Below are 21,350 nucleotides of genomic sequence, written 5' to 3' on the forward strand. Positions count from 1 at the left end.
GGAACACAGCAAAGGCACAAATACGGCAGATGCACGAACACAGGAATGACACGAACACAATAGAGGCACGAACACTACAACACAACACATAAACCTAAGAGGGCACACACGGCATAGGTAGAGAAAAAAAAAATGGGGATAGAACATGGGTGGGCATAATACACAGGTCACTAGAAAACCTGGCTCTGATACCAAGTCAAACAATATGGGTAGAATATTTTTCAGGGTATATTTCATTCTCCAAAAGAAAGTATTTATAGTACAAGGATGTAACCCTAGTAGGGTCAAATTAGGAAACAAGATAAAAACCTAATTACACAATATTTGTACAAAAAGAAAAGAAATATAATCCTAATAAACTAGGAAATAAATATCCTAATTAAGCTAGGATCTCGCTAACATTAAATAAGCAATCCCTCATGCAACATGGTTTCTACATCTTGCTTATTTAGTATTGTATGGCTGAGACAAAGCAACTGACCTTGGAAGGATTAACAACCCATTCCAAGGACTACCAAAATATTCATATATATAAATATTATATACCTGGGTAAAATTTAGGATTCACCTATATTAAGAAGGGAGTGCTGTGGAGACGCGATACTCCTATCACATCCACGTTCCAGCGATACTCCTATCACAGTGTAGCAACAATAGAGGAAGGGAGTGATGTGGAGATGCGAGGAATAGTTGAGAACATATGTGAGGCCACTTACCAGGGATGTTATGGTTTTTTACTTTTGTTTTTTCAGTTTTTTTTAAGGATTATTGAAAAAAGAATAAATAAAAAATAGAAGACACATGACAACATTCATTAATTGATATGACATGACACATCAGTTGCCACATAAGGTGGTCAGCTTGTGTGTCTAAATAGCATTACTCTAAAATGAGAGTGAAAACTAAGCAAAAAACCTAGATAGTCTCTGCGACTTATTCCAAACATGAAGAACCCACAAAAAAGATTGTGTTAGAGATTCGACATTGAAATGCAGGTGAAGATCTAATGCCGAGACGCATCCGCCTGTGATAAGTAGAGGAAAAGTCATTACAAAATAAAGACAAATAAGGGAAGGAGAGAGGGAAGGAAGAGAGGAGAGGAGAGTGGACCCTCAAAGTAAAAACGGTTATAAAATATTTTTTGGGAGAGAAGGGGCCGGGGGCATGAACTGAATCTTTAGAAGGGACTTGTACAAATTTATTATTGAAATTGTTAAAAGTAATAAGAATATGGAATGTTATTGATAAGGAATAAATAAATGAATAAAATTGCTACAGCAGATTTGTCTGATTAGACAATAGATAAGCAGAGGATTATGCAGCTGCTGCAAAGAGAGCGCCAGTTCCTCTACTCATGAAAATAAACCCATAGCAGGCAGCCATGGAGTCTCTGTCTCCCTCCCCAACATTCATCGTATCCACAAAATTCTCACTGAAACCTCGCAAAACCCAGTCCCAAACCTCCACTACGAGCCTCAGATTCCCCATCTCACCAACCCATAAGAACCCATTTACTTTTTCTTCTGTTTCTCACAGTTCTTGTAGTTGTTTCTCAGTTAACACATGTGCAGCTTCAACATCAACAACAGCGACACCTTCCACTTCTCTTCCTCTATCTTCCACTTCCAGTGACAAACGCCACTGGATTGTGCTCATGGAGGCTCCTCCACAAGGGGTCAATTCAAAACAAGAAGTTATTGAATACTATGTTAAAACCCTTCAAAGTGTTTTGGGCAAGTGGGTATGCTATAAATTCTTTCTCCAATATGGCATTGCTTAGATTTTCGCCTGAATTGTGTTTTAATGTTTTTGTTTTCAGTGAGAAGGATGCTCAAATATGTATATACGATGCTTCTTGGGATACCCATTTTGGCTTTTGCTGTGATATTGAGGAAGAAACTTCCCACAAGCTCGCATGTAAAGTTATATCATTTTCACTGATGTTTTATTGAATTGGTTTTTGCTACAGACTGGATGTTTGTGTTCTTTTTTGATTGTCATGAAATGAGTGCTTCTGAGATGTTCTGTTTGAAGAGATAATGAACTTTTATGAGGTTTGGTCATTCGTTATTGCTAATGTTGTTGAATGACTTAATTATTTGTATGTAATTTATGTAGGTTTACCGGGGGTTTTATCGGTTAAGCCTGACCCGGATTATAGTTCTGCAAAAAAGGATTATAGTCCACCAAATGTTCAATCAGGTTTTATGTCTTACCTTCAAAGTGGAAGTACTTTCTTATTTCCTCTTTCCAACACCAAAAGGTGGCTCGTTCGAATGGATAAACCCAGCATTGGGGTTGTTACAAAGGCACAAATGGTTGATTATTATGCTCAGATACTAACAAAGGTCTTGGGGAAGTAAGTCTTAGATTCTGAGCATCAATTCTGTTTGCGTTCTTAAACTACTTTGTTTTTTCTAATTGGTATGGTACTGTATTTTGCTCTTTTGGTAGTGAGAAGGATGCACAAATGTGTATTTATCATGTTTCCTGGCAATCTAACTTTGGGTTCTGTTGTGAACTTGATGAAGAGTGTGCACGGGAAGTAGCTGGTTAGTGTATGCTCTTAGTTTCTCTATGCCACATTTGTGTTAACAATTGTCTTCTTGAGGACTAATGATCCTATATGCTGCAGGTGTTCCTGGTGTTTTATCTGTTGAGCCTGACAAGAATTGGGAGTCGGAGAACAAAGATTATGGAGGTTTTCTCCTCTTCTAACTTTTATAAGATCTTTCTTGAATAATATCTACTTATGGTTATTGTCTTAGAATCAGATGTAATGGTTAGGCTTTGCTTCTTGATTTGAATGCCTTTTAAACTGATTTTAAACTGATGTTGCAAACCGAATGTCTTCTTTTCAACTTCAGAGAGCAATGTCACTGACGAGATAACTTATAGAGCAATATATAAATTTCTTGAGTAACTTTTGATATCCATAGAGAATTGTTTCTTACTACTTGTTGAAAAATTTAAATGTGTCATTGTAATTTTAGTCCAAAAGGTTGGACTTAGAAGGTTATGTGGATCGATGCCCAGATGACTTTGTTCCTTGGTCAACAAATGAATAGGAATTGGGAAGACTTTGATAATGTATAACACAAGAAGATTTTCAGAGCAATTGTTAAGATTGTGAAGGTGTATGACCTTGCAATAGAAATCACATAATCCCGCAAACATAGGAATATTTTGAATTTTGATATGGGCAGAAAATGGTGTAAATGAGATTAACCACAAGGAGAAAGCTGAAGGAAATAATTGCTACAGCCGAATTTGTAGGTTATCTGACACCATGAGATGATGCAAACCTCATTTCAAAGGTAAATATTACACATCCTGGAATGTAAAAATAGAAAGAGCTTGATTTCATGGTGTGTGAAAGTCTTGGAGTTTTGCCAATAATTGTCAGAAGAGACCTGTTACTGATCATAGAAAGAACAGATTCAGCGGATAACAGGTCATGGGTTCCTGGTCCTGAATATTTTTTCGTATAGAGTTCTTCAATACATCATTTTGGTTACTCATTCCTTAACAATTCTTAAATATTTGGGAAGAGGCTTGGTAGATCTGATAAACTGATGGAGCTTGACGTGTGTTGAACTATAGTTTTCTGTTAAATTATTAGCTTTATTCCTGATCCCTTGCACTAAAGGATGCCATATTTTGTACCATGTTTATCAAGTAGTAGGAAACCCGGATTTATTAGTGATTTCAATAAAAAAATTTCACCTCAGTCATTTTTGTTTATTGCTGATGGTTTATATGTAGTTAAAGATTCCTGAAGGAACATGAAATGGGTTGTTAACAACCTGAAATTAGTATTCGTAATTACAAAGTATTATGATTTTTTTTTTTAAATTTTCTTTCTAAGAGTGCAATGATAGTTGTTTTTATCCAACATTATTCAGGTCCGTTTCTATTTAATGGCACCAATGCTAACCATTACAGCAGTAGGTTCCACCTGTAAACAATGTCAATTTGTTATGAATATGTGTTTCTCAGGTAATAATTTGCAGAGTTCTACAGATCTGTCGACATCTGGAGAGGCAAGTGAAACAACCCCGACAAAAACAAAGAAACTTTTTGTTACTGGTATGTTGCAACTTTTATTCTGATGTGAAACATTGATGTTCTTTTATTTACATATAATTGCTTGCTTGTTAATCTGATTCTTTGGAAGCCTAATATTTTCAAATAGACAATCAAAAATACCCCTGTAATGCTAACTATGTTTTAACTCTTTACTAGAGTTATCCGTTTTAATTTTTCAAAAGATCTCGATATTCTTCAATATGTGTAGCTTCTTTTTCCCTCTCATTGCATATTCACTTGAAATTGCTAAAAATATTTTAGTTTCTGAACAGGCCTATCATTTTATACATCTGAGAAAACCCTCCGAGCAGCATTTGAAGGCTTTGGTGAGCTTGTTGAAGGTACTGCACTTTTTTTTAAAGCATAAAATGGGGTTTTCAATTTGATGGCAGTATATGCTCATTCTAATTAAATGTTTGCCTCAACAGTAAAAATAATAATGGACAAAATTTCTAAAAGGTCCAAAGGTTATGCATTCATAGAATACACCACAGAGGAAGCTGCTAGTGCAGCACTCAGAGAGATGAATGGCAAGGCAAGTTTCAACATGCTTTTCATTTTTATAAACTGATTCGAATAAATCAAACACGTAGGCGTAGTCTTTCTTGTCTTTGGTTTACATGTTTTACATGTTTATAAAACAGATCCAACACTCTGAAGAGGAAAGCTTAGCCTATTTTTTGTTGATGATTCTTGCAGATCATTAATGGCTGGATGATAGTTGTTGATGTTGCCAAGACTAGCCCGCCAAGATACAGCAGGGGTCAGAGCAGACCAGCAACCAGATGAAAGAGAGAGAAGGTTCTAGAGAGATTTGTCAGTAAGAATTGAATTATTTTGTGACCAGCATCCTAAATATTGACATTGAGTTCATATAAGGAACTTTGTCAGTACCACAATATTTTTGCATCTTCAAAGAATTGACCTACATATTTTCTGCTGCAATGTCAAGAGCCTATGGGTAGAACTTTCCCCTAACAACCGGCTACCAAGGAAGTGTGCCCAAGTGCTCTTAAACCATCCTAAGATCCGCTATTTTTCTGAAGTGAGATCTCCAGTCCTAAAATGCAGCACTGCGGCGTTCAGCTGTTGGCTCCTTGTGCATTTTCCCTTCTAAAATATGGCCCAAGTGGCCACCACAAGCTAGAGAGTGATCTCATTTCTCCTCCCATTTGGGCCAGGATAACGATGTAAGGCTCCAGGCAGGCCCTCACAGAATGCAGGCCAATAATGCAGGCCAATAGCATCGAGAGTCAAACCGGGTAGATGACTATTTAAGGACCACATTCATTGTTTTAAAAGTTTGAGGACTCAAATGAAGACTTTTGAAAAATTCAGGGATCATTCATGATTCAAACTCTAAATGGGGTGACATTTCACTCATTTCATCTGCTCAAGCTATGAAGACTTTAAATCAAAATAATTTGTTTGGCTTTGAAGTAAGTTTATTTATGGATACTATAATTATTATTTTTTATTATAGAGAAAATAGTACCAATAAGGTCACAAAATTTAGAAAAGATACACAACTTTCCAAGTGTTGCAACAAAATTGTTGAATTTCAGAAACGTTTATAGAACGGAAAATTCCTCAAATGGAAATAGTATTAATAATGTCACCAAAGTTAAAAGGGGGTGAATTATATTATGGGGATTCACAGCCTTTGCATTTAGAATCTATGTATTTGCCCGCATTTCACTTAATTTTAGTCATGATAACCTACACATTTTCGCGAGCCCCTTTTCTAAGCTATAAAACCTAACCGATTGCTTTGTATAATACTCATATATATATATATATATATATAAGAAATCTAAAGAGTCTATATAAGACTGCCAGTTTCTTCCACCCACAATATCACTTCATATCATATAGTTCTTTATTTTTCAACACATCCGAAATCTCTGCTTTTAAATGGAGAAGCAAACAGCCATAGCCTCTTCTTGTTTCTTCCTTTTATACATCGCCACGTTTACAGGTTAGTGCTACAAAAACAAATATACATGTTCTTGATAATCATATATTAATTGTAGCCACAAATTATTATTTAGACAAAGAAAAATGTATTTATATTGTCATATTTACTCTTTGTCCCTTATTGCCTTTGATATATAATGGCAGAAGTTCTTGAAGCACATCATCACCACCATCGTCATAATCGTCATGGTTCTATGAAGCTTTTCGTTTTCGGGGATTCATATGTTGATACTGGAAATACTGGAAAATCTGTGTCTGCTTCATGGAAGGAACCTTATGGCATCAATTTTCCGGGAAAGCCAGCTGGTCGATTTTCAGATGGTTTCGTGCTCACTGATTATATAGGTTCATTTTCTCTCTCTTAAGAGTATTTTCCTCAGTCCAAAAATATATGTTAGATTATGAGTGTATGTTTGCCTCTATAGTTGAATTTTACTTTTTCTAGTATGTTTACATGTGAAATATTTGACAAGAAATTACTCTTCATATATTGTTTAAACATGGACAATTCAAATATATATTATATAAAATTTTTAATTCTATTTATTTGGAAAAATAAATTAAACTAACATGCATAAAATAAATTTTATAAAGTTAACAAAAAAAAAAAAAAAAAAACCCAAAAACACAAAAACGAATTTAGACAAGAAAATCAAATATATATCTTTGGATTTACGTATTCACCATTGGAGCAAAAACTATAAGTACACCTTTCGGAGATGTAAAGAGAATGTTAAAGTGGCTTTACACCCTCGAAAATACACCTCAAATTGTACTACTAGATTGGGATTGTGAGTGCATGACTTGGTCTCTATTTTATTTTATTTTAATTTTGTTTTATGAAATGCCTCTCTGAGATGCTGCAATGTATTGCAGCTTCCTTTATGGGCATAAACTCTCCAGTGCCTTACGCATTGAGAAAATTTGTGAAGAAATCAAAACTAGAGTCTGGGATGAACTTTGCATATGGAGGGACAGGTGTTTTTGATACAGTGTTTGGTGGACCAAACTTGACCACCCAAATCGACTTTTTCCAACAGCTGCTTGAACAAAAACTCTATAGTACCAAAAACGACGTCAGTAACTCGTCCATTGCTCTCGTATCAGTTGCGGGTAACGACTACGCTGCTTATTTTGGCAACCACACTGAGGTAAGTGGTTAAGCTAACTCTATCTGTTTGTTGACATGCATGCAATGTAGGCAAGTCGGAAAGCTTTTTTTTTTTTTTCTTTAATAATTTAAGTGAGACATGTGTACAACACAATGATTTTCCTTAATAGATTCTGTAACAGAGTTAACATATGGAGCCAAATCATGGATTTTGAAAAATCGAGATGACATCTCTTAAGTTTTTCTTTAATGTAAAAAATGAAAAATAACATATGAATTCATGTGATATTTCTAAAATTTTACTTAACTATTATTATACCGCGCAATTATCTTATGTTCCTTGTCAATAATAACCAGATGTCATTGATAACATGATGGGCATTCATAGAGTGTTGGAACGCTTAAAGAAAACTCATATAACCATTGTTCTCAAATGTTTTTGAACTATGATATATCATTTTAAGGTTCATAGCATGGCCATAAATATACATTATACATACATGATATATTGCATTGTGAGGTGACTTGATACTAACTTGATGGCATTCGTATCTTCCAAATGACAGGATTTCGCAGCGGCCACCAAATCCATTATTAAGCAGCTTGCTGTGGATCTAGAGCGTATACATGGGTTGGGAGTGAGAAAAATAGCTGTTACAGCAATAGGGCCCCTGGGATGTCTGCCCCGCATGACTTCATTTCTTTCATATCAGAATTGTAGTGAAGTTGCCAATTTGGTTTCAATTTTCCATAACCAGATTTTGCGTCAAAAAGTTGAAGAGTTGAACAAGGAGACTAAGAAATCTTCATTTGTAATCTTGGATCTTTATAACGCATCTCTGTCTGCAATTATGCTCCCAAAACACCATCAAGGTAATTAATTAATTAACTCTTTGTAATGAACTGTAATTTTGTCCTTTCTACTCGTATTACTTTCGGATATGTCACATTTATTCATCACCTTACTCACCACTTTTCTAATAGAGGTTGGTACCGCTTATGTGGATCCCCCTTATCTGTATGTAAGGTGGTCAAGAAATGTGAACTCATGTACTACTTGAACTCATTTTCGGATAGCAGGATACTCGACACTCCAGATTAATCCACTGAAGCCGTGTTGTGTTGGGGTGAGCAAGGAATACTCATGTGGGAGTGTGGATGAGAGTGGAGCAAAGAAGTACATTGTATGTGATAAGCCCAAACTTTCTTTCTTTTGGGACACGATTCACCCTTCGCAGAATGGCTGGCATGAAGTTTATTCCGCTATAAAATCTTCTCTTCATCAATTGTATTTGTGATTTATTGTGTAGTTTAAATATTGGCCCTAGAGGGTTGGTTTACCCAATATATCATAATGGTATAAAAGATAAGATATAAAGTTATCTATATAAAACCTTAATTAGCATCCACGCTTAATAAATATGCATTCGCATATCTTCTTTGTGTATTAAAAAAAAATTTGAAAACACATCCACAACAAGCTACAGTGACAGTCAGAGTCAGACTTGGGGGTGGGCGAGAGGGGCCTTGGCCATGGGCCTCCAATTAAGGGGCCCCAAATTTATATATATATATATATATATATATATACTATTGTCCAATTTATTATTATAATAATAAAAAACAGAAACAACACGCGATTAAATTAGGTTCCTTCGTTTCCTCTTCCCAGAAGATTTTTTCTTTTCCCATGCAGAAACAGAAACAACATGTGCTTGAGGAAGACGATTCCTCTCCTAGTTAGTTTCTCCATGGAAGAACTCTATTTAATCCACCCATCTCATAATAATCCATCACCATATTTTTCTCCGTTTTCCCCATCTCTCTTCAATCCACCCATTATTTTCAATTTCCCTCATCATTTTTTTCTCATATCATATTGTGACCCTAAGAATCAATCTCATACTAAAAAGCTCACAAATTGTCTTTGAGATTGATGGTGACCAAGAGGGGAGGAACATGAGTATATTTGTTCCTATCCATCAAACTATTTTTTCAATTTCCAAATTATACACAGACAATGACTTTGCTGTTAAGAGACTTAGACTCTGCTTTATAATTGACCAGGTAGGATTATGCTCTATAATTGTTTATCGTAAAATCCTTATTTACGCACTCTATGCTCTACGTAAAATCATTTTATTTGTTGCTTTTTTTTGCAATTGTATACTAAGGGAATGGGCCTCATTTAGTTTATCGCCCATGGCCACCCAAAAGTCAGGACCAACCTTGGTGACAATGTAATGTACTTTCGAATTCCACATTGTCTTAGTTAAGCTAAAATGAAGTATTTCAACATGTCTTATTGAATAGATTAACTTTTCAGTTATTTGAGTTCCATACTAGGTTAATATACAATTAGATTAATATTTTACAATTTACTAGTATATTAGGGGACATATCATGCCTATTGATATATATATATATATATATATATTCTTTTGCCAAAGTTAAGAAGGGGATGGGGGTTTTCTTAGACACAATGCCAATGTGTCATGCGGGTTCTTTAACCTAAGGAAAGCAGCGTGTAATGACAATGTTAAGGTATCTCAACAAGAACAAGAAAAAGAAAAAAGAAAAGTCAGTAGGATAGCTAAGACCTTAGATAAAGAAAAAAAAAAGACGATTACCACGGGTCTCTTTAACAACCATTCCCAGATTGAATCGAAGATCGGGACCAATATCATCTATGGTATTATCGAAAGAGGACAAAGGACGGCCAAGGACCAAGAACAGTCTCTTTCATGTGCTATCAAGAATGAAAAGGACGGGAATGAGCAGAAATTGCGGGATACTATAGAGATAGATGGCTATGAGACTAGCATAGCCCTCATCAGACAGTTGAGGGGGTAGCCCATAACTTAGTTTCCCCTCTAGATCATTGATTCGGGAAAAGATTTCCTTCCTTTCACTTCGACTATTCTTGTCTCTAGAGGTCTTGACGATATCCCTCTGGAGAACTGCCTAGGCCCAGTCATAGGATCGGGTTTGACTATACGGACTTGTAAACTTAAATGAGCAGCGTGAAAACTTCACCAAAAGCTTGATGACCTAGTGTAGCCCAGAATTTGCCAGGACTATTCCAGTGAGTCCTCCTATAGTGAACAAAAATATGAACCCTACAGCAAATAACATAGGTCTACTAGTCTGCAAGTTAATACCCTTTTTCATTGGACTAGGCACCGTTAGCATGATGCCTATTTATCTTAGTTGTAGTATCTTTGTGGTAAGAAGGGGTCGCTTGAACAAAGGTATGATTTGGTTATTGAGGCCTATCCAAGTACAGTAGTGTTTTAGGGTTTAGGGTGAGGTACATCATAAATATTTTTAGGGTTTAAACCCTAAGCTACATCATAATAATTAAGGAGTGAGCAAAATTGGATTTAAAAAAATGATAATAATTGCTAGGCCTTGAAGTAAGTTTATTTACAGTGCATTTGGATCAGGAAATTAAAAAGTACAAAATAATTTATAAATGATGGAAATTAAATTGAAGGAAATTAATGTTATAGAATTTGTAAAGTTTCTTGTTGGGATGACGGAATTAAAATACCGAATTTAGCCTTTATTTGTAAAGTTATCTTTTTTAAAAACTCAATTTATCTTGAAATTTGAGAAATAAGTACTTTTAGATAGAATTTAAAGTTGGGATTTATGACAATATTCCATTTTTTTTTTCACTGGGATTTCTAAATTTCTAAATTTTTTTTAATCCAAACACGAGAATTGATTCATGCCAATTTAGAAATTTTGACTTTTAGAAAAATTCCAAATTTATTTCCTTCATTCAAACACACTGTTATAGAATTACTGTCGAGAAAATATGAAATGAGAAAAGATACATAAAAAACTTTCCAAGTGCTGCAACGAAATTGTTGGGTGTCATAAATGTTTTCCATCTTTTATAGAACGGAAAATGAAAATGACACTAAAGTCACCAAAATTAATAAAATATTCAAACAAAAAAAGAATCCGTTTTTATCTTTTCCTTTTCTAAGCTGTAAAAACCTATTGCTATTAAGCAGGGTACATTGTATCATGCCCATATGTAAGAACGCCGGTGTCTTTTTCTTTTCATTTTTTTCCTTTCAAGACACCCAAAAATCTCTGCTTTCAAATGGAGAAGCAAACCGCCATCGCCTCTTCTTGTCTCTTCCTTTTATACATCACCACTTTTACAGGTTAGTTCTTCATAACTAAATATATATATGTTCTTGATATCAGTCTTTATATTTTTTTTAGACAAAAGAAAATTGTATTTATTTGTCCTTTTTATTGCTTTTGATATATGGTGGCAGAAGTTCTTGAAGCTCATCATCACCTTCATCAGCACAACATTCATGGCTCTGTGAAACTTTTCGTCTTCGGGGACTCATATGTTGATACTGGGAATATCAGAAAATCTGTGTCTCCTTCATGGAAGGAACCTTATGGGATAACTTTTCCGGGAAAGCCGGCCGGCCGGTTTTCGAATGGTCGTGTCCTCACTGATTATATTGGTTTGTTTCCTTTCTTTCTCAAGAGTATTTTCCTCTTTACAAAAAATTATGTTAGTTTATGGGTGTAAATGTCATTTTATCCTCCATTAACTGTAGTTAAGTTCATGGACCAAAATGCGACAATGAGCATAATTAGGAGGCATAGTTCAATTTTGGTTTTTATAGTATGCTATGTGAAATATTTGACATGAATTTATTCGTCATATATTATTTAGATGTAGAAAATTTAAATATAATTGTGTTAGTAGTACTAGGTTGGGATCCTATTGGCATAATTATTATTTTTATTTATAGGGGAGCATGAATTTTAATTTGCTTGAATTATTGTTTAACCAAATCTTTTTGATACAAATGGAAATCTACTCTAAATTAATTGAATTTATGGAAAGGGGATTCAAATTTAGATGCAGGGGCCGGACTCACTGCTCTAGCCAACTGGCTCAACCCAACTCTGCATTGTTTAACAAAACTTTAAGAACAAAAAAGAACAAATTTTATTTTATTTGTTCCTCCTTGACGTGTTGCAAAATTGCAGCTTCCTTTTTGGGCATAAGATCTCCGTTGCCTTACGCATTGAGAAAATTTGTGAAGAAATCCAAACTAGAGTCTGGGATGAACTTTGCATTTGGAGGCACAGGTGTTTTCGATACATTGGTCAGTGGACCGAACTTGACCACCCAAATCGACTTTTTCGAACAACTGCTTCAACAAAAAGTCTATGCCAAAAACGACGTCGTTAAATCATCCATTGCTCTCGTATCAGTTGCGGGGAACGACTATGCTGCTCATTTTGGTAGACCAGGCAACGACACAAAGGTAAGTGGTTAATCTAATGGTTTTATTGTCGTAAGTGCGTTTTGTAGTTGTTTATATTACTCTCTTACATTGGTGTATTAACATTTCTTCTAAGTAACATCTAATATAAAAAGTTATTAACGTAATGTAATTTTTCTTCTAAAAAAACTATAGAAATGTCACTTGAGCTTATACACCAATTTCAATAATAATTTAGTGACAGTAGACAAATCATGGATTTTGAAAAATCAAAATGACATTTCTTAATAAATATTTTTATACAAGCGATAATCTACTTTAAATTAATATGTTGTTATTGTATTGTAATTATCATATGTCAGTAATCAATTATAACAAGATGTCATTGTCGAACAATAACATGATGTTTGTTTTTCTCGAGGAGTTATGTTTGTTTTTTAGCATATATTTAAATTCAAGATTCCATCATTTTCTAGGGAACTTTAATCAAACACAAGATTATTAAAGGGTTTAGATGTTTCCGAACTATGTGGGGTTCTTGGCATGTCCATAAATGCATACATGATATATTGAATTTTGAAGAGACTTTATACCAACTTGATCGCACTCGTTGTATTTTCCAAATGACAGGATTTGGCAATGTTCACTAAATCTATTATTAAGCAGCTTACTGTGGATTTGAAGCGTATACATGATTTGGGAGTGCAAAAAATAGCGGTTACAACAATAGAGCCCCTAGGATGTCTTCCCAGCATAACTTCCTTTCTTTCATATCAAAACTGCAATGAATTTGCCAATATGGCTTCAATGTTCCACAACCAGATTCTGCTTCAAAAGTTGGAAGAGTTGAACAAGGAGACAAAGAATTCGGCATTTGTCGACTTGGATCTCTATAATGCGTTTATATCTGCAGTGAAGCCCCCAAAACATCATCAAGGTAATAAATCCCTTTTCCGCGAACGCTAATTGATCCCTTCTACTTGTATTACTTTTGGATTTTGCTATTTGTTTTACATTTACTCATCACCTTGCTCACCACCTTTCTAATAAAGTAGGTACCATCCATATGGGTCATTTTTAAATACGTCTATAAGGTGGTGGTCAATAAAGGTGGTCCTACTCATGTATATATGTCTATATTTGATCATATTCTTTCTTTAATAGCAGGATATTCGACATTCCACATTAACACACTAAAGCCATGTTGTGTTGGGGTGAGCAATGAATACTCATGCGGGAGTGTGGATCAGACTGGTGCAGAGAAGTACATTGTATGCGATAACCCTGATGTTTCTTTCTTTTGGGATACGGTACACCCTTCACAGAATGGTTGGCATGAAGTTTATGCTGCTATAAAACCTTCTCTTCATCAATTGTGTTCGTGATTTATAGTGTAGTTTAAACTTTGCCCCTAGAAGGTTGGATTGCATGAGAATTGATTAATGTTTTCTTTGAATATGAGAAGTAGTAATTAAATTCAAAAAATATGATTTTAAGCGAACCTAGCTTAAATAAGAAAGAAAGTGATACTAGAAAACCTTAATGGGCTTCAACGCTCAATAAAATGCATTCGCAATCCATTGAAGAGGTTCACCATGAGAAAATTAATGTACATTCGAATGCCAATTTTTCTTAATAACTAATTGTGAATGAAGTGTGTTACAATATTGAACAGATGAGCTTTTTATTTGATTTATTTATTCATGCAATTAGATATTTAACAATTTATTAATATTTTAGGGGACATATCATGCCTATTGATCTGAGCTGCACTATCTCTGTGGTAAGTAAGGAAGGGGCTGCCAGAACAAAGGTTACAAACTCTAAAAACTATCCCACACTAGGCCTTTTATACCCTGAAACTACATCTCTGTATAAGAATTCTATGTAATTTAAGAATTCTATGTAATTTTTAATTTCCTTCATTGAAATGGAGGGTACGTAGCAACACCAACAACTCAATCACTCAAAAATCACATTAGAAGGGATGGGTGAAAGGGAGGGGAGAGATGTAAAGGTTCTCCTATTCAACAATGTCTTCCAAATTGAAGAACAACACATACAAAGTTATACAATTTTTCATATACAATCAAGAATTTATATCCACCGTCTCACTTTCTTGTCAAATATCCCTCCTCCATATGTAGAAATGAAAATCTCAACAAGAAGGGGAAATTGCATCCAAATAAATAAGGTGACTGGAACGCTGGCAAGGAAAATGATTGGAATGACAATCCATAGTCTTTCACGAAGCATAAGGAAAAGAGCAGAACAAAAGGCAACCATCATGGAAGCGATGGAGATCAAGAGTGTTGAAAGGCCGATTATCATCTTTGTGGGTAAGGATTTTAGGAAATCGTCTTCTGCATATCGTGATGTAAGGATTCCCAAAAACATTAACACTGAAGTTGTGGAAGAAAAGAGCGATATAGCATCTGAAACTATAAAAAACATAAACATCTTTTCATCTAAGAACAAGGGAAAGCCTGTTCCTCCATTGTTTCCGCCAGGCACCGTGAAGGCTGCAGCAAACATGATGGTAATAGTGAGAGCACCTACAACTGTACAAGAGGTTGCTGTATCTTTCATCCACTTTTCTCCTTCTTCCTTCAATTTATTATGGTTCTGGGTAAATAGTTCATGGGGTCTCATACCCTGTTTATTGAAAGCTCCCACTCCCGAGGGTAAAACTACAAGACTTTTCACCTCCTGCATTTCATTAAACATATAAACCTCAAGTTCGTTGTGGTTAGCCGGTAAGTAACTCTAGAATCACTGCTTTCATGGAAGGCAACATAACATATGAAAGAAATACCACAAGGAGCATTGTTGACCACAACGTAATAAAACTTGTCAGGATTTCACTGTTGTTTACTTGTTTACTACCTACTTTTCCATGAGGCAAGTCAAATTTTTGTAGTTACTAAATATTAGTTTGTTGGGATCTCACCTCGTGCATTTCATTAAACAAAACCTTTCAATAGGAGAAAACAAAACATAACAAGCTCCTGAGGAGTTTTGTAAAATTATTAGACATAAACAAACTAAAAAGTAGAGCCACTTGACTGTATCCTCCCTGACATATCAAAGAGAGCCATAGCACCATACTGGCTAAACCTGAACCCTACGCAGCCCAGCAGCATCCCCGCCTTGTGGCTCCAAACCCATGTCAAACGCTGAGAACTGGAGCCAAATCCTTGTGGGTACATGGCCAAAAGACAACAACTGTCACGACAACAACTGATTCCACGCCAGAAAACCAAAAAACAAAAACTGGAAAGCTGCGCGGAAGAACTGGGAGGGGGAGTGGAGGAAGGAGAGGGAAGGAGGGAGGCCACCAACCCACAAGAGGGCGGCGACATGGGTTTTCTTTTTTCTTATCCTTAGTGTTTTAAATAGCTCTTAAATTTTCTCTTGTTCGCCTGTTAATATAATAAACGTGAAATCTACTCTAAATTAATTGAATTTTAACCTACGTTTCCCAACTTGAAATAAAAGAACATTTTAACCTTATCAAATATGCCTTACAGTATTTCTTGGCATATCAAATATGTGGGCGTGGTGTCACATTTTTAACCTTTGAATGAATTTTATAATACATGTTTAGAATAAAAACAAGTAGATCGTAGCAGAGAAAAACGTTTTCATGAGTCCGAACTGCCTCCTTCCCAAAATCATTCAACCAGACCGCAAAACCTCCTATCCTCTCATCTAGTGTTCCCACCTCACTTTCCATATGGCACCTCAACTACACTAGAAAGCCCTACCAACCTAATACTGCCACTAGTTTCATCGACAACATATCAACCCACAACCACATTTACAAGCTACCACTCCAGCACCTAATATCCCACAACACAACTAGCTCTAAATACAATTAATTTACAAGAAAGATATAGAATGAAGATATCTAACCTTGAACCATTGTCTTTCTCTCTGCATTTGCAAGGCTGCACCTGAAATACGATCAAGTTTTTCTGTTGGAGATAGCATCCCTGCAAGATGTAGCATATCATTTCCAGAAGCATCTGCAAATGTTGCAATAAGATTTCTTTGACCAACCCCATATATGAGGCTATATACTTTTTCCTGGCGACGCTCAACTGCATATTGAAATATGTTCCTTCCCATTGAATTGGGTTGCCACAATATATCCGGATCTACTTTACCTAAATGAATAACGAACTCAATAATCCCAGTTTGTACAGCTCGGAATAGTGCTCTATAGACAAGGCCTTCTATCATGTCTTGAGTGTCTAGATCTTTTATCACTTCACACATGTAATCCAAAATATCCAAGGATCGAGCATGGATCAATTTCATTTCACATATGCGGTTGATTCCTAGGTTGATGTTGGAAAAAATGTTACAACCGGTTTTTGTAGAAATAAAATACGTTGATAGAGTTTAAATAAGTGGAGGAGAAAACCAATGTACAAAGACACCTACAAATAAAGATGGAAAAGAATGTTTGCATATATACCTAAAAGCTTGTGGAGGCTTGAAGAAGGCCCTTGCGTTAAACCGAAGACTGCAATGCAAATACAATTTATGAATGTGCTTTGCTATATGATTCCCAGCTTCTTATTAAGATTTTAGTTCTTGTTTATGAGCGTACTAGAACCAATTTCTTTTTGTGGCAAACTATGCCATGATCAACTTCTTATCAAATAGATGTTTGAAAAAAAAACAAAAAAACCATATAGCTAGGGTTTCAAGATCTAGCAAACCTGAGAAACTGATATTTTGGTTGCCCAGTTTCTCTTCTAGATTTTCAACATTGACGCGAACATCATGGATGGCAGGAGGATGTTGTATGTGTATACCTATAAAGAAAAGAGAACAAAGCTCAGTCAATATAATAAATAAATATTTTTTTTGGACATGTAAGATCAATTTCAATAACTATTATCTTTTGTGATAATAGATGTTAAACAAATAAATGGACCATTATGGTAGGGCCCTCCGTGTAATGTGATCCAATGATTGAAATCTTTATTAATGGTGTAGATGAACTGTCAGCAAAATATATTAATGGCGTAGATGAACTGTTAGCAAAATATATATGGGATATAATGAATTTGATAGTAGCAAGAGAAAAAAGAGTGTATTACTAACCATCATAGATCCACTTTTCCCAGAATTTGAGCCGTGTGCCGCTCGGAAATGCAGAACGGACATAAGCCAAATCAAATATTGGGGATCCTCCCCACTGATTTTTAGCAATTACCAATTGTGGGCAACGCTGAAGTAATTCCCACGCAATATCTATATTAGAGAAAATCAGAACTGTGAAAGTTAAAAGCTTGAGTAATAAATGAGTAAATAATGTAAGGGGCTCGTAGCTCAAGTGTTTAAGAACAGATACCCAATGTCCTGTATTCGAGTCCCCTACCCCAATATTGCTTGTATAAAATAAATAAATAATTTGGGTTTGGGTTGGTTGAGAGTTCTACCAAATTGTTTGGCAAGGAAACAAAAGGAAACAAGTCCAGCGCCATAAGGGCCATTCTCTGGCATTAAGTCTTGGATCGGAGTGAGGGTGTAGAGATAACGAACGATATCCCATAAGTCTAACTTAGCAGCAAAGAGAATTGGTGTCAGACCGTGGGACTCTTCAACAATGCCAAGTAGTTTCTTGTTCTTTTTAACCATGCATTCAACCATTTTGAGATTTAATCTTGCAGCAATATGAAGAGCTGTCCAAGTACCATCTTGCATTTCCAAGTCTTCCGGTGTCATCAACTGAACCAACTCTTCCACAATATGATCATGTCCGAACTTGGTTGCAATGTGAAGAGCTGTCCCTCCTGTTGAAAATCTTGCTCTTATTGCATTGGGATCTCGGGTAAGAAATTCCTTCGCTTTACGCCAATCACCGAGCTTAACAGCAGCGAAGAAAGGTTGATACGGATCATGCTTGGCAGCAATTGCAGCATCTGTCGAGTATATATATGTTTGGACATTAATGCTTCTCTGTTTACCATTGTTATATCAAAATAACAACTCTAAACTAAAATCATATCATCCTTGTTTTAGTAGGCTGAATAAAGTTGATACAAAGCTTTTCTAATTTGGAAAACAGGTTGATAATATGTTTTCAAATTTAGTCTTTGCGAGGATGGAGAACAGTTTAAGAAGTTGCTAGAAGTAAACTGGAAATCATACCATCCTTGTTCTATCACCCTTAAAATCATACCATCTTTGTTTTACTATATGTTGAATAATTTTGGCCCTTGATATTGTCTAATAAACTACTACTACTACTTTTAACAATATACCTGGGTTGGATGATGAGTTTGCAGACTGAACAAATGAATTAATTAGGAGTGATGGTTGCGGCATGAGCTTTTCGGCCAAAGTATCCCAAGCAATTTTGGCTGAACTAATTTCCTTAATCATCGAAAAAGCATCAGGCCCGCACGAAATTTGGATCGTATGTAAAGCTGTTGCATTCTTCTTCCTCCAGGCCTTGAACTGATCATCAGCTTCTGCTTCTTGTTCTGGTGGAGGTTCAGCTGTAGCCTCTACTACTTCCCAAAGGTCTTCAGCCACCAAATAATTTTTAACCAATGCACTCCAATGCTCATAGTTATCTTTGTTAAGAACTTCGACAACAATTGCATCAGCAGGAACCACAGTTTTCACCATTCTTACTGCTCTTCACAACCAGATATGAACGGCCGAAAGCTGACCAGGCTTGCTATTTTTGTTGTTTTATATTTAGGTCTCAGATAAAATTTTACAACTCAGCTAGAAGAGTGAAGGATCACATCTTAAAGTAGTGTGGTTGAGTGCATTGGTGAATTAAGAATCAGGCATTTATTCTTTAAGTACTTATAATTACATTCCTTCCTTTTCTTTCTCTTTTATATCTGGAGAGTATCACGAGTATACTAATATTCCATCTCTTACGTATACCCAAAGAAATTAAAAGAAAAAACGAAAAAAATCACGAAAACTTCGAGGACTAATGATTATTGCTCTATAAGCCTCTGAAATTATCATATATGTCAGTAACTAAAGTTGTGCTTATAAATTCCAGAGCTCTTCTATATTCATGTCTTAAGGAGGACACACATTAAGAAAAACGGAGTTTCCAGAGAATTTTCAACCCCAATCCCCCGCATGAATGAATATGATCAGCAACGAGGGTGAAGGCTGTTAAATATATCAAGTTTTTACACGCCAAGAATCATAGAAAACGATCAAGAGATTGAAGTCTACCAAGAAATGATAGAATTACAAACAGAACATTGTCTTTCAATTGGATAAGTTTCTTATGAGGAGGGGAATTGCGTCCATCGAATTAATTATATGTGGTTTCTTATTAGATGGAAACCAATTATATATAGACATGGCAAGCAAATACATGGAGAAACAAGTTCAAGGAATTTAGGAATTTTTCTGAGGGTGGGCTAATATTTTTTTCTTCACATTATATATAAATAAACATCAAATTAAACACAAATTATCAAACATCAAACAAACATTCAAGGGCGGAACCATGAATTTTTTAATGGGTGGCTTAGTTAAAGTTATTAGCTTAAAATCTATTGACATTTTTTTTCTGGTACTAACAGTTTCTAAAGTTTTTTCTATGAATAAAAATATACATTAAATCATATAAATCATACAAATCACTCTAATTGTAAACACAAGGAAAAAAACATGGAATTATAGCCATATTATTCACGAAAGGGTGAATTTTATTTAGAAAAATGCTTCTCTTTAAGAGATACGTTAATGGAAAAGGATTAAAATTGATGTTTGGGGCAAAGTTTAACACCAAATATAGATGTGGAAGACCTTTGACTTTGACTATTGGTGCAGTAGCACTGGCGGACCTAGGAATTTTTTAGCCAATGTGCAATTTTAAAAAGCTACAAAACTCTTTGTGGATTGAACATCTAAAGCTTTTTACCTATATGAAAAATTGTAAAAATATTGTTGAAGTATGAAAATTGATTTTTCGGAATAATCATTTCTCAAGATAATTTTTGGCTGCTTCACATCAAATAAGAAAACTTGATTTTATGGGATTTTAGTATGAAATATATATTGATTTAATGATTCATCATTCTTATCCTAAATCGTATTTTGAACTAAACCGATTTTTCATATTTAGATTTGGTGGGAATTTGATTTTTTAATATTTTTATTTGAATCCAAATGGGGGATACTTTCTTATTTACATTGTAAAATCAAGCAAATGGAGTAATATAAAAATAAACGAAAGTAAAAAAACAAAGACATTTGCTTAAATGCTAAAATGGAAATAAAGTAATCTGTACACCTGGAATGCACAGCCATCAACTGAGCAAATGGGCAATTTGAAGCACATAAAATGATTTTTCCAGCGAGGAGAGATGCTTAATAGGTCCGCCACTGTGTGGTAGGATATGCAATTGTATATATTTTTAATTTATTTTTAGTTTAAAATATTAGGCTATATATGTTTAATTATTTTTTTCCCCAAAACCTTCCTTGGTCTACAGCCCAGAGTAGCCCTTGGGCTAGTTCCGCCCTTGCAAATATTGCATTGCAAAGGAAATAAAAATAGCTTACCTAGTGAAGTGGAACCCTTCATCCTTGCATGAATCTAAGTCTTTGATTATTGAATCTGAATCAATATCCACAACATGTTCTTTCTCAATGTAGACAATAAGGGAATCTACAAGATAGTCCTAGCTCCATCGTGTTGCGAAGTATAGTCTTAACATGTTTCATAGTTGAAAATGCTCTTTCTGTTGTTACTGTAGAAATTGGAAAAGTTAATACTAAATGAATCAACCTATCAATCAATTAATATGTCTTTGCTTTGTTTGTTTTAATTAATCCTTGACACAGTTCGGAAACAGTAGACATATTTTGAAAGATATCAAGATCTTCTTGTTGTA

At 35.1% G+C, this 21,350-nt stretch overlaps 4 protein-coding genes across 8 annotated transcripts; 3 read left to right on the forward strand and 1 right to left on the reverse strand.

The window, feature by feature from the left end:
• The first annotated feature begins 1,276 nt into the window (after window positions 1-1,276).
• LOC103331178 (organelle RRM domain-containing protein 1, chloroplastic) lies at window positions 1,277-5,528 on the forward strand. Of its 4 annotated transcripts, XR_016126914.1 has the most exons (10): window positions 1,277-1,737; window positions 1,820-1,917; window positions 2,119-2,359; window positions 2,455-2,552; window positions 2,636-2,701; window positions 4,000-4,089; window positions 4,362-4,430; window positions 4,518-4,624; window positions 4,789-4,987; window positions 5,019-5,528. XR_016126914.1 is itself a non-coding variant. In XM_008233786.2 (9 exons), the coding sequence occupies exons 1-9, from the start codon at window positions 1,382-1,384 to the stop codon at window positions 4,876-4,878; spliced, it is 1,215 nt and encodes a 404-aa protein (XP_008232008.2). In that variant the 5' UTR covers window positions 1,277-1,381; the 3' UTR covers window positions 4,879-5,034. The 4 variants fall into 4 exon arrangements, 3 of the variants coding, with proteins under 3 accessions (XP_008232008.2, XP_008232009.2, XP_088908214.1); XM_008233786.2 differs by having other exon boundaries at window positions 4,789-5,034; XM_008233787.2 differs by having other exon boundaries at window positions 4,024-4,089; window positions 4,789-5,034.
• Window positions 5,529-5,771: 243 nt separating this feature from the next.
• On the forward strand, window positions 5,772-8,576 carry LOC148916929 (GDSL esterase/lipase At5g03610-like). 2 transcript variants are annotated; one of them, XM_089052090.1, is made up of 5 exons: window positions 5,772-6,067; window positions 6,211-6,411; window positions 6,943-7,217; window positions 7,744-8,050; window positions 8,162-8,296. In XM_089052090.1, exons 1-5 carry the CDS (start codon window positions 6,004-6,006, stop codon window positions 8,236-8,238), a joined length of 924 nt encoding a protein of 307 aa, XP_088908216.1. In that variant the 5' UTR covers window positions 5,772-6,003; the 3' UTR covers window positions 8,239-8,296. The 2 variants fall into 2 exon arrangements, with proteins under 2 accessions (XP_088908216.1, XP_088908215.1); XM_089052089.1 differs by having other exon boundaries at window positions 5,775-6,067; window positions 8,258-8,576.
• A 2,718-nt stretch (window positions 8,577-11,294) lies between these two features.
• LOC148916930 (GDSL esterase/lipase At5g03610-like) lies at window positions 11,295-13,835 on the forward strand. The gene is made up of 5 exons (XM_089053394.1): window positions 11,295-11,356; window positions 11,468-11,676; window positions 12,212-12,492; window positions 13,081-13,387; window positions 13,618-13,835. Exons 1-5 carry the CDS (start codon window positions 11,295-11,297, stop codon window positions 13,833-13,835), a joined length of 1,077 nt encoding a protein of 358 aa, XP_088909520.1.
• A 623-nt stretch (window positions 13,836-14,458) lies between these two features.
• Window positions 14,459-19,207, reverse strand: LOC148916931 (uncharacterized). The gene is made up of 7 exons (XM_089052091.1): window positions 18,732-19,207; window positions 17,907-18,389; window positions 17,569-17,718; window positions 17,181-17,276; window positions 16,934-16,981; window positions 16,366-16,793; window positions 14,459-15,159 (listed from the first exon to the last, which is right to left on the reverse strand). The coding sequence occupies exons 1-7, from the start codon at window positions 19,099-19,101 to the stop codon at window positions 14,548-14,550; spliced, it is 2,187 nt and encodes a 728-aa protein (XP_088908217.1). The 5' UTR covers window positions 19,102-19,207; the 3' UTR covers window positions 14,459-14,547.
• Window positions 19,208-21,350: the final 2,143 nt, after the last annotated feature.

Source organism: Prunus mume, linkage group LG5 (assembly GCF_029339155.1).
Source record: "Prunus mume cultivar Tortuosa linkage group LG5, ASM2933915v1, whole genome shotgun sequence".
Classification (NCBI taxonomy): Eukaryota; Viridiplantae; Streptophyta; class Magnoliopsida; order Rosales; family Rosaceae; genus Prunus; species Prunus mume.